General features: G+C 46.5%; 2 protein-coding genes across 20 annotated transcripts in view; one reads left to right on the forward strand and one right to left on the reverse strand.

The window, feature by feature from the left end:
- LOC106974065 (suppression of tumorigenicity 18 protein) overlaps positions 1-7267 on the forward strand; it is a 252928-nt gene extending 245661 nt beyond the window's left edge. For all 9 annotated transcript variants that reach the window (XM_053208357.1, XM_053208358.1, XM_027042836.2 and 6 more), the window contains 3 exons: positions 1671-1774; positions 3952-4095; positions 6795-7267. In XM_053208357.1, the coding sequence (XP_053064332.1) occupies positions 1671-1774; positions 3952-4095; positions 6795-6935 (389 nt within the window). In that variant the 3' untranslated portion in view covers positions 6936-7267. The remainder of the gene's footprint in view (positions 1-1670; positions 1775-3951; positions 4096-6794) is intronic.
- The window catches only part of LOC106974083 (uncharacterized), a 241939-nt gene that overhangs the window by 10518 nt on the left and 216290 nt on the right, over positions 1-15131 (reverse strand). For 5 of the 11 annotated variants that reach the window (XM_027042847.2, XM_027042854.2, XM_027042846.2 and 2 more), the window contains 4 exons: positions 5182-5287; positions 3369-3972; positions 1886-2047; positions 1235-1699 (listed from right to left, as the gene is read on the reverse strand). The exons of 1 other annotated variant lie outside the window; for it this stretch is intronic. In XM_027042847.2, coding sequence (XP_026898648.2) covers positions 1621-1699; positions 1886-2047; positions 3369-3811 — 684 coding nt within the window. In that variant the 5' untranslated portion in view covers positions 3812-3972; positions 5182-5287 and the 3' untranslated portion in view covers positions 1235-1620. Of the gene's footprint in view, positions 1-1234; positions 1700-1885; positions 2048-3368; positions 3973-5181; positions 5288-5466; positions 5615-5789; positions 6238-15131 lie in introns of those variants that run through there. 5 more of the 11 variants (XR_008292691.1, XR_008292703.1, XR_008292692.1 and 2 more) reach the window with 4 other exon arrangements.

Genomic DNA, 15131 nt, shown 5'->3' on the forward strand with positions numbered 1-15131 from the left:
TTCACTCATCCCCTTTCTTCCATCTGTCACAAGTATTGCAAATCCTACCTGCAAGTTTTATTTGAGTGCATTCCGTCAGCCCTGCTTCCACTGCCACGGGGCAAAGGGCCATCCGACGAGCCAGGACCCCAGGGATAATCTCCTAACCAGTCTCCTGGTTTCTACCGGCTCCCTTTCACCGCATCCTCTACTCAGGACTGAGCTATGCTTTTGAAAAGCCAACCAGATGGCATCAACTCCCCTGCTTAAAACTCTTCACGGGTTTCCACTGCCCGAGAATAAACCCAAGCTCTTTGTGAGGTGGCCTGCTTTCGTCACTCACCGTGTGTTCATTCACGGGGGCCTTCTTACAGTCCAGGGAGCAGACCTTCCCATTCATTGCCTTCCCACCCCAGGCCTCTGTGCTTTCTACTCCGTCCCCCGGGATGCTCATCCCACCCGGGTCCCAAGCTTTTCATGGGCCTGCCTTTTTTGTAGTGGTAAAGGCTCAGATTAAAAGAGCCTTCCCCAGTGAGGGTTCTCAAAGCACCGCGTGTGTTTCCTTCCCAGGTCTTCATCTTTTATCAGACTTAGGGTCTGCCTCACCAGATACTATGTAAGAAAATGCCATTTTCTGAAGTGGAATTTTATTCCAAAGAGACAGAAAGGAAAAACAATTTGACAAAGAAATATAGCAATAGAAGCTTTCGTCTGCTGAAATCAGAAAAATGCCAAGCGCTTAGAGCACTCGGAACATGTTTACTTGGGAATCTGCGCTCCCTGGTGTCATCCCAATCAAGTATTTCAGACCCAGTTGTCTGAAGAAGATCCTGTCTAGGGTAGCAACCAGTTGAGCTCGGTGCTCAGAATTCTCCAGGCGCAGCCAGCCAGTTCGGAATAAATCCTGAGTCCCGTATCCCGGATGTTCAGAACCATTAGTGTGGTCCTGGGGAATTGTGTATTTTTTCTCAGGAGCCGTGTCCCACGGTTGACTCATATTCAAAACGATCGAGGTCCTGAACTGCGGGGATCTTAGCTGTCGGTTCGCTTTTCTTCTTTACTGAATCTCGGAGCCCAGTGCTAGATCGATCTTGTGAAGTACTCTCTTCATTGGTGCCCGCTTGGCCCGTTTTGATCCAGGCACTTAATTCCTTACAATAAGGCAGTACGTGCCCACAAAACGGCCACCTGGTTTTTCCTGCTTTGTGGAAAGCTTCAGGGCTTACGGGTTCGTTTTAACATTATATTGGTTTTTGGTGGGCATGCCGTGTGTTGCCAGGTTGGGCTTTTGTGAATGTGCCGCGTACGTCTCATGCCCGCCTCCCATTGCACACAGGCGGCCGTTTGTCTCGGGTGTGGACCTAGGAATGGAGTTGCTGGGTCACAGAGCACGGGAGGCTCACCTTCAGGGGACAAGGGACTCTTTTCCAGGGTAGTAACCCCAGGGCAGAATGTAGAAATGTAGAAAAGTAGAAAAAGCTCTTTTCTACTCCCTCGTCTCACAAAGAAATCCCATCTCGTAACTCTGGAACCCACTCTTTTAGAATCTTGGATATGGGTCAGGGTAAAAATTCAGCATTTCAAATTAACACTAATTTTCACTTAGCAAACCACAAACGAAACATAAAATGACTTGTATTCTCATTGTCTCATATTTCCGTTTGCACTCAAGAGGGTCTGACTCTTTGTAGGTATAGAGAGCGATGAAGAAATTCGGCACCTGGATGAAGAAATAAAAGAACTGAATGAATCCAACCTTAAAATTGAAGCAGATATGATGAAACTCCAGACGCAGGTAAAAACAACAAAACGACAGAAAGCTATTCGTTGTCTTTAAAGTGATCACGACCATTAGTGGGGGCAAAACACTGAACAGTCAAACTTGTGATGAAAGATAAACCGTTACCTTACTATGAATACACTGAGCGTGCCTCGGTGACACCATATTGCAAAGCTTGGGTACGTAGGTCGGTCACCCCGGGCCACCACTGGTTTGGTAGCTGGAGGCAAAGCTACTGGTGCGTTTGTCTTGGGTGCGTTAAAGGATTTAGAAGCAAAGCCGATCGTCCTGTAATTAGAGTCCCGCAGAACACATGGTGATTTAGAAGAATGTCACGAAAAGATACAAGAAGACTTAGTTTTATTCAAAACTCAAATAAAACAGAGCAACTTTTCCCATTTACTTTTTCTGGAACACCTCTGAACATGTGTTTGTTAGAAACAGGTCTTTCTGGAGATTTTCCTGGACAGAGTGTTTACTGAAAAAAACCCAAGCAGTTTCTCAGTTCTGTAATCTCCTGTGTTATGTCTGCCCCACCCCCTGACTAAATGTATCCACATGGAAATTAAAAGTTCAGTCCAGGATTTTTTTTTTTTTAAACACGAATAATGACCATATTGCAGCAAGGCAAAGGGATGAGAATAATGAGACAAAGCCTGGGCAGAAGTTTCTTCCCCCCTTCTGTCTTCTCCTGAAACATGGGGTTTTAGGGCCTTTCTGGTTACTGACTCTCAGAAGTCCTCACTCACTGTGGCTTCAAACAGAACTTGGTTTCCTAAGCCACCGTGACCAGTTTTATAATCTTCCTTTAAATAGCTAGCAGGTATACAAAAGAGCTTGATGCATTGGTTTACAAATCATGGGGACTCCTCTTGGGAACCATTCGTGAAGCAAGCTAGACCTCTGCCCTCAACGAGCTTAAAGTCTAGAAGGGGGAGATACAGGATAAAAAAATCGTACATGACAAATTACATTGTATGAGACAAGGGGACAGGGAGAGGTGGCCGGATTTTAACCTGGGCCTGGGAAGAAGGAAATGTGTTGACAAAGACTTGAGAAGCTGAAGGGGGTCGTCAAACAGGTATGGGGGCAGAGCATTTCAAACCGTAAAAACCACAAGTGCAAAAACCCTAAATCCTGAGAAGGCCCAGAGTTCTGAAAAATAGTAGAGGGGAGCATGTGCAGGTGAGTGATCGAGGTGGGGATCCCAAGAGAGGTCACCCATGGAGCATCCCAGAGGCCCGTTTAAAGAGCTTGGTTTTTATTGCAGAACCATTGGGTTTTTATTATTATTATTATTATTATTATTTTAATGTTTATTTTTGAGACAGAGAGAGAGCACGAATGGGGGAGGGTCAGAGAGAGAGGGAGACGCAGAATCCGAAGCGGGCTCCAGGCCCCGAGCTGTCAGCACAGAGCCCCACGTGGGGCTCGAACTCACAGACCGTGAGATCATGACCTGAGCCGAAGTTGGACGCTTAACCCACCGAGCCACCCAAGTGCCCCAGAACCATTGGTTTTAATTTTGGCTTTAATGCAGAACCATTACGGGGTTTTGAGCCAGTATCAATCAATAAATCCATCATATTTGATCTATTTTCGGGCTTACATTTGAAGAGACTGGTATTGGTAACTGTTGAAGACGAGCCAAGAAGAGATTGCATGGGGCCAAGCCAGGTGCAGGGCCACCTGTGAGAAGGCATCCACAGTCACTCCAGGGGGTGGACCCAGGGGCCGGCAGTGCAGGTGGGGACGGTGTCCATCTTGGAGACTGCGAAGGAGGAGCCCAGTGGGTGTGCAGTGAGGGAGAAAGAGAGCCTTCAGGGACACCTCGAAGGTCTGAGCGAGGTTCAAGTTGCTACCGTTTGGGTAGGCGAGGACTGCGTGTGGAGTGGGATTGGGGGACGCAGCGAAGGCTCCCTCTTGCACCTGCTGAGCTGGAGACCGCCACCGTCCGGCCACTTGGAGAGGCGGAAGTGGCGACTCACGGGAGAAGTCCGGGCTAGAGATGTAAACTTGGCGATGTGATCCCAAGACGTAGAGTGATCGCATGGGTTGCGGTTTGGTGAGGAGAAGCTGGGGGGCACGCGCTCCTTGGCAGTGAGGGTGAGCAGGTGCCCTTCCCCCGGGGAGAGAAGCCTTTCGCGCTCCCCCAGATCAGCCGCTCCTACCCCAGGTCCTTTCCGTTGCAGATCACATCGATGGAGAGCAACCTAAAGACCATAGAGGAGGAGAACAAGCTCATAGAGCAGAACAACGAAAGCCTGCTCAAGGAGCTGGCTGGCCTGAGCCAAGCTCTCATCTCCAGCCTCGCGGACATCCAGCTCCCGCAGATGGTAAGTCCGAGGCGGCACCTCCGCAAGCAAGGTCGCCGCCGGGCTGCCGGCCACGGCCGCTGCCCGGCGACGACCTCCCCGCCGGGGACCGTGGCGGATACGCAGGCCAAGTTACAGTAAGGCGGAGCGTGGTGGATCTCGCCTGAGTCCTTTAGAGGCGGCGGCTCTACGATGTGAGAGGAATGTCGGAGGCCAGAGCCCCCTCACTAAAAGTTTGTTTCTAAATGGAAAGCTTAAGCCAGCCACCCAACTCAAGAACCATTAAAAAAAAAAAAAGTTTTTTTAACTTGGTGGGGTTTTTTCCTGCTAAGCATGAAGAACATACTTAAGTTCTCCCATGGAATAAAAAAGTGAGCAAAACATCCTTTCAAGACCGAAATGTGTTTGAGTTTTGGCAGCTATTTAAAATGCAGAGATAACGGGTTTCTATCACGTTTTCATAAATAAAACACACATTTGGAAGAGAGGCTGCATTGTTGAATGCTTTTCATTTCATTAATGCATGCATTTTTAGAACAAGTTTTTTAAAGCTGCAAATTTTATATACAGAATGATTTAAAGAAGCAGCAGTTTAATGACAAAAGATGACTGGGCTTCCTGAAAGCACGAAATCCTTCAATTTGCCCCACTTTCCAGCATGGAGCCCTCATCCGACTCAATTCCAAATGTGTCTCTTGACAATAAAAAAAGAAAATCGATAATGTGATAATAGAGAACACAAAGGAAAATAAATTATTACTTTATGGCCAGTATCAAGGTAAATTATTGGATATTATTATGATACTATTTATGAACGTTTGTGTAATTCCTACTTGAAACTTGTATCCATTAGTAGTTCTTCCTTCACAAGTGTCATAAAAATAATCACTACCATACAAGGGACCACGTACCCCATACAGCTGTCTACAAGGCATTCTAGTGGTGAGATTTAGGGCTGATTACACTACCCGTTCACACACGCAGACACCAAAGACTGAGCCTCGGCTGAGTCCGTAGCTGAGGAAATCAAAGTTCAGAGAGTTCGTGTAATTTGATCAAGGTTCAAGAGCCAGGTGAACCCGGCTTTACCGTGTGGCCTTTACTCACCTTGCCGCCAGGGTCGTAGTCGGGTTACAGACTCTCCAAGAAACACACGACAGGGCAAACAGGAAACCGTCGTTAGATGACATTCATGATTTAAATCAGCACTTTGCTGAAATAAGACACAGAAAGACATCATGTGTTTTCACTCACATGTGAGTTGGGAAACTTAACGGAAGACCATGGGGGAAGGGAAGGAAAAAAGAAACAGTTACAGGCAGGGAGGCAAACCATAAGAGACGTTTAAATACACAGAACAAACTGAGGGTGGAAGGGGGTGAAAGGGGGCGGGGGGGCGGCAGGGGGGGTGGGGAAAATGGGTGACGGGCCTCGAAGGGGGCACTTGTTGGGAGGAGCACTGGGGGTTGTATGGAAGCGATGAGTCACGGGAATCCACTTCCGATGCCAAAAGCACACTGCACATTGTATGTTAGCGAACCTGACAATAAATTACATAAAAATCAATCAATCAATCAATCAGCACTTTGCTCAGCACAACAAAATAACCGTCAGATTTAGCAAGCCTGCTTTCTAAATAGCAGCGATAACAATAACATCCTTTATAGTATTTAGACCTTTTTAAATGCTTTATTTTTGAGAGAGACAGAGACAGAGACAGAGACAGAGCAAGAGCGGGGGAGGGGCAGAGAGAGAGGGAGACACAGAATCCGAAGCAGGTTCCAGGCTCTGAGCCGTCAGCACAGAGCCCGACGCGGGGCTCGAACTCACTGACCGTGAGATCATGACCCGAGCCCAAGTAGGATGCTTAACGAACTGAGCCACCCAGGCGCCCCGTATTTAGACCTTTTAAAAGTCCTTTCTTCAAGCATTTTGTGAAGTAAAGCATGTGTCACACATTTTCAAAAATGTGGGGAAATGGAGGCACCAGGAGGCGGTTAGTGGCATTCCCCCTGTGTCATCCATTTCCCTTCAGGCACGCGTGTGACTTACATGTATCAAGTGACCACTGTGTGAAGCACCCCATTAGGCAAAGGAGCTACCAAAACACACAAAAAGGATAAGGCACAAGCAGATCCTGACTTTGCGAATCTGAAATGCTACCTAGAAAAGAAACAGAAAAATCAAAAGTACCTTACAATGATGTCGCAATGCATCGAGGGAAAAATGGACAAAAAAGCGTCTGAGGATGAAAAAGGAACAATTTCCACCCGGTCTGTGAGCAACTTGCTCCGATCTTAGCCCTCAATCCCAGCCCAGTGCTGCCACAGGAACCGCCTGGTTCCAGCAAAGCATTCCTCCGCAGCCCCTCGGACGTTCGCCTTCTGCAAACAGGGAGTCTGGGCTGTGCCGAGCGTGTGCAGTTGCTGAGGCTGCGTCTGGAGGGAAGTTGTGCAGCTTCAAGGGGTCCAGCCCAGTAGCTAGACATCCACCTCGTGTGGCTCCAAGCTGAGCACAAAATTCCGGACAGTCCATCACATCCAGCCCATTAACGGAGTAAAGACGGAACAGGTGAATCCCGACACCCTCCGTGCAGCCACGGTCACCCTTCCCTTCCCTCTCAGACTCTGGGGCCATTGCTACCCTTTGTGTTACTCGGTCCCCCTTTTGTCCCGGCCTCAGTCACTCTGATTCGTTCAATGTGTTTTATCTTCATTTAGGGACCTATCAGCGAGCAGAATTTCGAAGCATATGTAAATACACTGACAGACATGTACAGCAATCTGGAACGGGACTCTTCCCCAGAATGCAAAGCTCTGCTGGAAAGTATCAAACAGGCAGTGAAGGGCATCCATGTGTAGGACCCACAGTGCTGCGGGGCAACAGAAATTGCAAACAGCAGGAACACAGCCGGATCTGGAAGGGGCCCCTGTGCTGCGAAGGCGCGCGGGTGGCCCTACTGCATTTACGATTGCAACATTGCACTAATCCCCACCACCCCCCACCCCCCAGCTGACATGAAAAGGAGAGAAGAACTGTGATAGACTCTGTGGATTAAAAGCAATGCAGTCAAATATTAGATCTTATTTATTTTCATATGTTTTTATTTTATTTCTTCATTGCACTCTTTTGGGTTATTTTTGTTTGTTTTTGTAAAGTATATGTAAAATAAATGTGACATTTTTATATTTTATTTATTTCTAATCAAAGAGTTTTTTATCTTTTAACTGCATTTTGAAGTCTGCCATATTTTTACAAGTGTGTTTATTAACTTATTTTCCGATAGAGTTTAAAGAGAAAGGCTACTCTCACATCCCATATCTTGCTGGGTTTCAACGAGAAAACCGAAAAGCAAGAAGGAAATCCTTGGCGAAGGACTGCACTATGGTCCGGTCTGATTTTTGTTGCGCACTTCTTTTCCCCCCTTTCACTGGCTTTTGTATTTGTAAACGGGCTTGCGGCGAGGAGCGGGGAAGAAATAAGATAAATGGCGCCCACTAGTGGCAAATGCGCACTCGCAGAAGCACAGCGTACTGAAAGCCCGCCTGTTCAGAATTTGTCAGCAATAATTAAATCTAGCAATCAGCAAAGTATTCGACTTGGCTGTACGGTCTTAGTTACTATGGATTATTTATTTGACATGTTTTAAAGAAACATAAGCTTTTTTAGTGATGCAGATTTGTCTGTCTGTTTTTCAAGTTGTATCAGATAGTTGGCAACTCTTATCCCAAGATGAGAAATAAGGCTTGATGTGACCAGCCAGGCTTCCCTGCCATATGTGGCTACGCTATACAAGTGACAATATTGGTGTAGATTTGTACTTAGCAAATACAAACACGTCCAAGTGGGAGAATTTGTAGGTACCATATCCCCTGAAATAGCATTTATCTTACTGGGTGGACTAGAAAGGAATGGAAAATACACAAACACGCGAAAGAACGTTACTCCCATGTGAGTAACTGCTTTGAACACTGGCGACGTTGTCTTACCCTCCTTAAGCAACAGGAAAACTTCCAATCTGATAAAAACCAAACAGGCGCTACAAAGTGTACACAACTCACACCCACGCAACACCCACAGATACACGCACTCACACGCACTCACGCACACGGGAAATTGAGCCCGCAATCTTGAATTTCCGGGTGGATCAGAGTTTAGTAGTTGCTATAGTAAAGGCAATGTCTATTTCAGGGATTGTAAAGTAGTTAAGCATTGTTTCAAAAGTTTTTTTATATTTATTTTTTTTAAGAAAAAGGTATAGACAACCAGCTAAACTGCCTTTTTGGTGTGCACACACACCTCGTGTGCAATGTGCCTCCGTGTAAATGGACACTTGAACTTAGTGTGGGCTTCATTTTCTGTGCTCTAACAAAAGTGTTTATTTTTTATTAGCCTCATGGATACGTAGATTGAAAGTGATGGCACTCACAGGCTTGATATATTCCACTGTTATTACTGTTACCTGCACAAATGAAAAGGAGTATCGACAGTAATTCTACTCCCATGACACTGTGGTCATTGTTATGTACTAAGTGGGGCTTATCTTCGGATCGGGGTTCATTTGAACCCTCGAACCTTAGTTTAGTGAAAATGAGATGTCTGTTCTTAGGTAGGAACGGTGTTTATTTACAAATCAACTTAAAAAAAAGAAGAGCTACCATATGTGCTGTCTATTATAAACGGGACGCCAAACAAAGTTTTCTATTAAAAGTTACGTACTTGCAAACATTTTGCTATACAGTCCTCGATAGATGCATACGAATAAGTTCACTTATGACAAAGACGAAAGTTTAATTTGTTAAATATTTTAACAAGTCTGTTATATATTTTATTTAATTTAAAAGAAATCTCTTACCGACCTATGTATTTATTACTATAATTTACTATGGCTTCGGGTTAATTTATTTGTGTTGGCATAGTTTGAGCAGAATGTTTGGTGAAATATGTTTGTATTTATTTGCCTCCTTGGTACTTGATGTGTTTTGTCATGTGCACTGGTTTTTTTTTTTTTTTTCCTTTCAACTCTGTTAAAGGTAGATACTGTAAACTGGGTCTTTTGTAAACCACAAAAAGGCAATGATGTATGCATTTTTTTTTTATTTCAAGTAGCTTGTTTGTATACTGTTTCTTCAAACGATTAATATTTCTTACATCAAAGCAACGAAATTGTGCTCAGTGCTGTACGTTTGATGTATGGTAGGAAATAAAAATTGATAATGAGCTGTGCTGTGATCTTTCTGGGGCCACTAGCTACGGCCCACCGTCGCCATGCCACGGAAAGTTCGATCCCCGAGGAGCTCCGCTGAGGTGAGCTATCGCGGAGTGGAAGGGCCCTGGTGCCTTTCCGTTGTGCCAGCCGGGCCCCTTGGCTGATGGCCTCTTCCCGAGCGGACAGGACTTTTTGCCAACTGATCAGTTGTCTCGGCCTTCGGTTCAGTACACACATGCGGGCCAGCGGATGCCTTCGGGGCAGGGGGGGACCTGCACTGGCACGAATGGGTCACCAGCTCCCCTGTAGCTAGTAAGCAAGAAGACAGAGGCCCCACCCTGCGAGTTCCACAACTGCTTTGGGGACTGGGTACATCCCTGTATCCATCCAAGCCCGCTGAACTCAAAGGAAAGGAGAGTCATGGTGAGTTCTCGACAACGTCTCCTTTGCCTCTGTGTTCTTCCTCGCTAATGTCAAGCAGCCAGCTTCATTTAATTGTCCAGTTTCTGCCCAGCCTTGCCCATCCGTAGGACTAGCTGACATTATACTCCATGTGGTAAAACCCCTGTACTCCATGCAATGAAGCAGAATTGACCGAAGGGAAGTCTGGGTGGAACCCCAGAGGCACGCCCCGGGTTGCACTTGGGGGGACCTCCACGGGGCGGGGGTTGGCGCCCGGCAGTTAGTGACCAACATGGCTCTGAGTCACGAAAGTTATTCCTGTCGAACGGGCACATGACGCCCCCTGGGAAAACGGGTCACCAGGTGCAAAGCTGCTCTGCTGTTCTCAGCTCACCCTCCGCAGCGTGTGTGCATCCTGCCCCGACTGGGATTTTCCATCAGTAACTGGGGTCTGTGGCCCTGTCTCTGAACACGCCAGACGAGGAGTGCGAGTCCTCTGGGAAATAAGAGCGTGATGGGTAGGCCTCATACAGTCACACGACAGAGGTTTCACCGGAGGACACTTACGCCGGCCCCGCTTCCGGCTTCCATGCCCATCGGCCCGGCGAGGGACAACGAGGTGAGTAGCAGCTACCGCGATGGCCATGCAGGCTCCCGTGGAGACGGTGTGCACAGGAAACTCAGGTCCCGGAAAAGCGCCGGTTTCAGGGGCCCTGGGCAGGTGCGCGGAAAGGCATTGCGGGCAGCAGGAACTGCATGTGCGAAGGCATGCTGGTGGGACCAATCGTCAACAGAGCAGACTAAGGCAGTGAACAGATCAAAAACGTCGGGAGAAGCGAGGAGGCGAGTGCCCGACCGGGGCCGCGCTGCAACCGGCCACCTTGAGGGGTGTTCATTTCCAGGAGCAGACTCCAGAATGCCAGAGGAAGCTTCGGGACCACGGAACGGCGGGATCAGATTTCCGCTGGAGGTAATCATGCAAACGGTTAACGTTTTCCACGTCAAAGCGAGGCAGTTGGGCTCAGCGCTGTACCTTTGCCGTCCATGAGAACCTAACAACTGACGGTGAGTGTTGTGCTTGTCTTCCGGCTACTACATAGAGACCGTTCCCACCACTGCGTGGAAGGTGCCCGGGTCTTCAGGCCCAGAACTAAAACGCTTCCACTTGAACCGATGTCCTGGACGAAACGAAAGGCGCCGAACGAATCTCCCACTTGCCTCGCTGGAAGAAGTTCTGAAAACGAACCTTGCGATGATACATAGATGATTTCTTAACAGTCACAAAACTCATGTTTTCCACCTCTCCTCCCACACAGCATGACCATTTTAGTGTGCTCTGGGAATAGTGCCCTGCTATTTCCTCTCATTATTCAGCAGATAATTATAAAGTAAGCAGATTTAATTGGCTAATAGCTGTCTACACTGTCACACACCATCAGTGGAGCCTTGGATGCTGCGTCTCCTGAAATCCTCAAACGGATTCATGGAGTGAATATCGCCCCGTCCGATTAAACTGATGAGGAAACTGGTGCTCTAGAAAGTGAGTGACTTGCCCCAGACCAGAAAACTGGGAAAAGGTGGAGACACGATCCGACCTCTTTCTAACCTTTGGAAGGTCCAGTCCACGGGCATCAGTCTAGTTACTGACAGTCTAGAATGGTCAGATGCCGCCTCACGGTTGGTAAACAAGAGCTGGTTAAGACGGCTTGAGCCCCTGGGCTGGCTCGCCTACGCTTCACCGCCACAGTGCATGGGATCACCATCCACATTACACCAATAGAAACCTGAGGCTCATACAGGAAAAAGAGTTTGCTTGAGGCCCCGGAGATAAGTACCAGGGTCAGGATTCAACCCAACTCTGACCCGGAGGGCAGTTCTTGTCCCTTCTGCAGACCGTCATTACTGTCTTCAGCCAACCCCTGGCTCGCTGGCCGCCATCCCCCCGCCACAAGTCGCAGTCGCTGGGCAAGAGGCGGTCATTTTAATCACCACTCCAGAGAAAGTTGTTCGCAGAAGCATCATTTTCACATTTAAACCACACTCTTATGATGTATTTCTCTTGTAAGGGCGTAGCATAAAAATATGACACTTTAATAATTTATTTGATGAATTGGGATTGAAAATCTTACTACGCATTGTATTCACAGCCAAAAAAAAGAAAGAAAGAAAGAAAGAAAGAAAGAAAGAAAGAAAGAAAATGTAAAAACTCATTTTTTTAGGGCAAAACAACATAATTACTGTATTCTGGCACCAGCTGCTTTGTGTGTGCTCGACAGTTTGGGATTGACCTCTGCCCAATAAAAGGCCACTGCACTGACCTTTACCAGCTATTAAATATTCAAAAACATAAAAGAGAACGTGAAGTTCCCTGATCTTAAGAAACAGCTGTTGTTTTACAATGTTCCACTCAAATATGTATTACCATATATAAATACAGTCATCTTTCTTCTGTGACTGATTATTTGGTTTGAGATGAAATCGGGAGTCGGACGTATGAGCTAGATATGCACTTTGGGGATTTGACACCTTAATAATGCTTTTAAAGGATCAAACTTCTAACCATGGGACATCCTTGTAAACACTTATTTCCAAGACTGGTGTACTTGAATTTCAAACACGAAGAGGAGAACCTTCAAGGACCAGAAACATCTCCACCCACACAGCTGGCTGTGCCCAGGACACAGGTCACTGTCCTCTCCGACATGTCTCCACTATCGGGTTGTGTCCATTAGCATGAGTTTACTATTCCGGGAAATCTCTGCCCAGGGAGAAAAATTGAAAATATTTTCATTATTTGTTCCGGGAACTTCTTCACAATGCATTTATCTGAACAGGAACTGCTCAAGGTACTCTCAGAGTAAATACCCGTCTCAGGACAACAGCCAGCCCGAAAGGGCTATTCTCTCTTCTAGACTCACTTTGACCCAGCTTTGCTGTGGCGTCTCTTCTAAACTGTTATGTCGTGAATCTATCCCATTCCAATTGCACTCTTATTAAAAAGTCTTCCTTAAATCAGACCCCCCAGACCACACAAACACCCCCCCCTTTGCAAAGACTCTGCCAGGGTAAACTGAGTTTTGTGTTATCAACAGATCATTTTGTCTGGATTCTGTGGGAACAGCATTCGACACACCCAAGTAATTCCCACACACAGCCAGGAATCCATATCTGGATCTTCAATTTTTCAGTAAGCAGGTACACCCCTGGATCAATTTTGAATCACCCAGCAGCTAAGAGCTTGACTCTAAACATTTTCCACAACCTCACTGGATACTTCTGCAACCATAAGGCAAAGCGGAATGCTTTTATTCTCTCCCACAGGCCCTTTTCCATCTCCCTCAGATCCTCTAGATCGGTAGGAAAGGGTAAATAGTCCACAGAGCCAGGGGAGGAAGAAGAAAAGGAGTAGAGGGTGGAGGGGGTGAAGGGGAAAGAGTGCGGAAGCCGAGCAACCCCACCAGCCTGACGGCAAGGCCCGGGCGGTGGACGGATCGGGACTGCAGGGCGGCCCGCCGACAGCGAAGCTTCTTATATCCCGCTTTTATGTAATTTGGCCTTAATAAAAGTACCTGGGGAATTGCCTTCGACAGGACCCCTGGGAAAAGAACCATTGGCGAAAGAAAATAAGGTTCCGCAAGGAAATTGTGCGGCCCTACATTTAGCCCTTGCCACCCCCTATAAAGGCTCCTCTACCTAAAGGAAGGATAGCCCCATACATTTCCCAGCCAAGGAAGGAAAAAATGGATTTGAAAGCCCCACTCCAGTAACTAAGGAGTGTATCTATGGGCACAGGTTACTCCGACCTCTAGGCCCACTTGGCCCCCCAGGAGGCATTCCAGGTGATGACTGAACCTAGTCGGTTAAAGTACAGAATGGTTCATTAGTTCCTAGGTGCATGGTCTCTCTGAGAATGTATAAGGTGTGGGTTTCTAGGGCCTTCTTGGCCCCCTCCTGGCCCCTCGGACCGAGGCGAACACGTTTGTTCCTCAAGCCACAAGCGGTTCAGGGAAACAACTAAGAGGTCACGTCCCTGTAACTGTTCCACTTGAGGTGTTGAGAGATAGATGACCTTTCACGAAAACAGCATAGCAAATGCTTTATAGATTATAGGTAAACATAGATATGTAATGAAAATAATGTAAGAAATTAATCAATAAGCAGAGGGCAGGAGGGAACGTTATGAGAAAATAACCATGTTATTCCTTAAAGGGTGATTACACATAGGAACATTTTTAGAATCAGGTGATGCCAGAAAACATAGATGACGCACGCTACAAGGAAATTGCTGGCAAATATAATGCCACGTTAGCCACAATGAAGCGGCCAGTTCGACACACTGCTGTTGTCTGTGCCCGTTTTTATTTTTGTTTTAATTTTTTTTCACTTTTTCGCCGACTCCGTTCATCCTTCCCGCTGGAGTGGGACTCCGGCAAAAGAGAAGAAACAAAGACACGAAAAGCGATCGTTCCCTGGTAACATAAGGATTTTGAAAAGTAAGTAAAAAGTGAATTCAAATTCCTTACATGGAACAGAAGGTGATTCATGGGGTCCGGACACGCACCAAGCCTGCTCCCTGTTTCCATAGGTGCTCCGAAACACTCTGTGTGTATGTGTGTATGTGTTAACATTTGTTCGGTGCTCAGTGTTCGCCGGGAACTGCTCAAGTGCTCTACATACTATTTAACTCTCAGTCCAGTTCTGTGAGTTAAGAATCCTAATCATTACACATTCTGAAAAGATTCGCACAAAGTGGTTAAGTAACTTGTGCACAGCTGGGGACGGCTTACCCCTTCACGTCTGCTCAGCCCTCCCCTAAAGAGCCGCCTTGTTCCATCTGTCCCGCGCAGACTCTCCTCCCAGCCTTCCTGCCCTTCTGGCACCATCTGCAATAGTAGGGGCTGAGCGCTGCATTATGGCTGGTGCCACCGGAGATACAAAAGTATCTTGGGTGTATTGAGTTGAATAGACTACGGTTTTAAAATGAAAATTCCCCTTTTCTTTTTACTTATTTTCAATGTAACTGCTAGAAAATGTGAAGTTACACGTGTGGACTTCACTACACATCTATCCAACGGTGCTTTCAGACCATTCCTTCTGCAAGAAGCCAGAAGAACATTCAAAACGAAAATCTAAGAAAATATTCTGCTTTTTTACCTTTTCTACAGGTTAGAAGTCAGTAATGATTTTTGTTTGCTTTTTTGAGGGAGAAATCCTCCAGCTATGAAAACATATGAGATTATTATAATTTTTATGTATTCAGACAAAGAACCGAAGTAGCTAATCAGACCATAAAATCCATAGGTATACCAAATAAGCTAGCATAACCTGAAAATCTAATCATTTTAGTTTGCTTTTTTTTTTTTTTTTTTAGGATAACCAATCTACAGAATCAAATTCTGATTTAAACAATCACTAATCGGGGTGCCTGGGTGGCTCATTCGGTTAA

Source organism: Acinonyx jubatus, chromosome F2, assembly GCF_027475565.1.
Source record: "Acinonyx jubatus isolate Ajub_Pintada_27869175 chromosome F2, VMU_Ajub_asm_v1.0, whole genome shotgun sequence".
NCBI classification, from domain to species: domain Eukaryota; kingdom Metazoa; phylum Chordata; class Mammalia; order Carnivora; family Felidae; genus Acinonyx; species Acinonyx jubatus.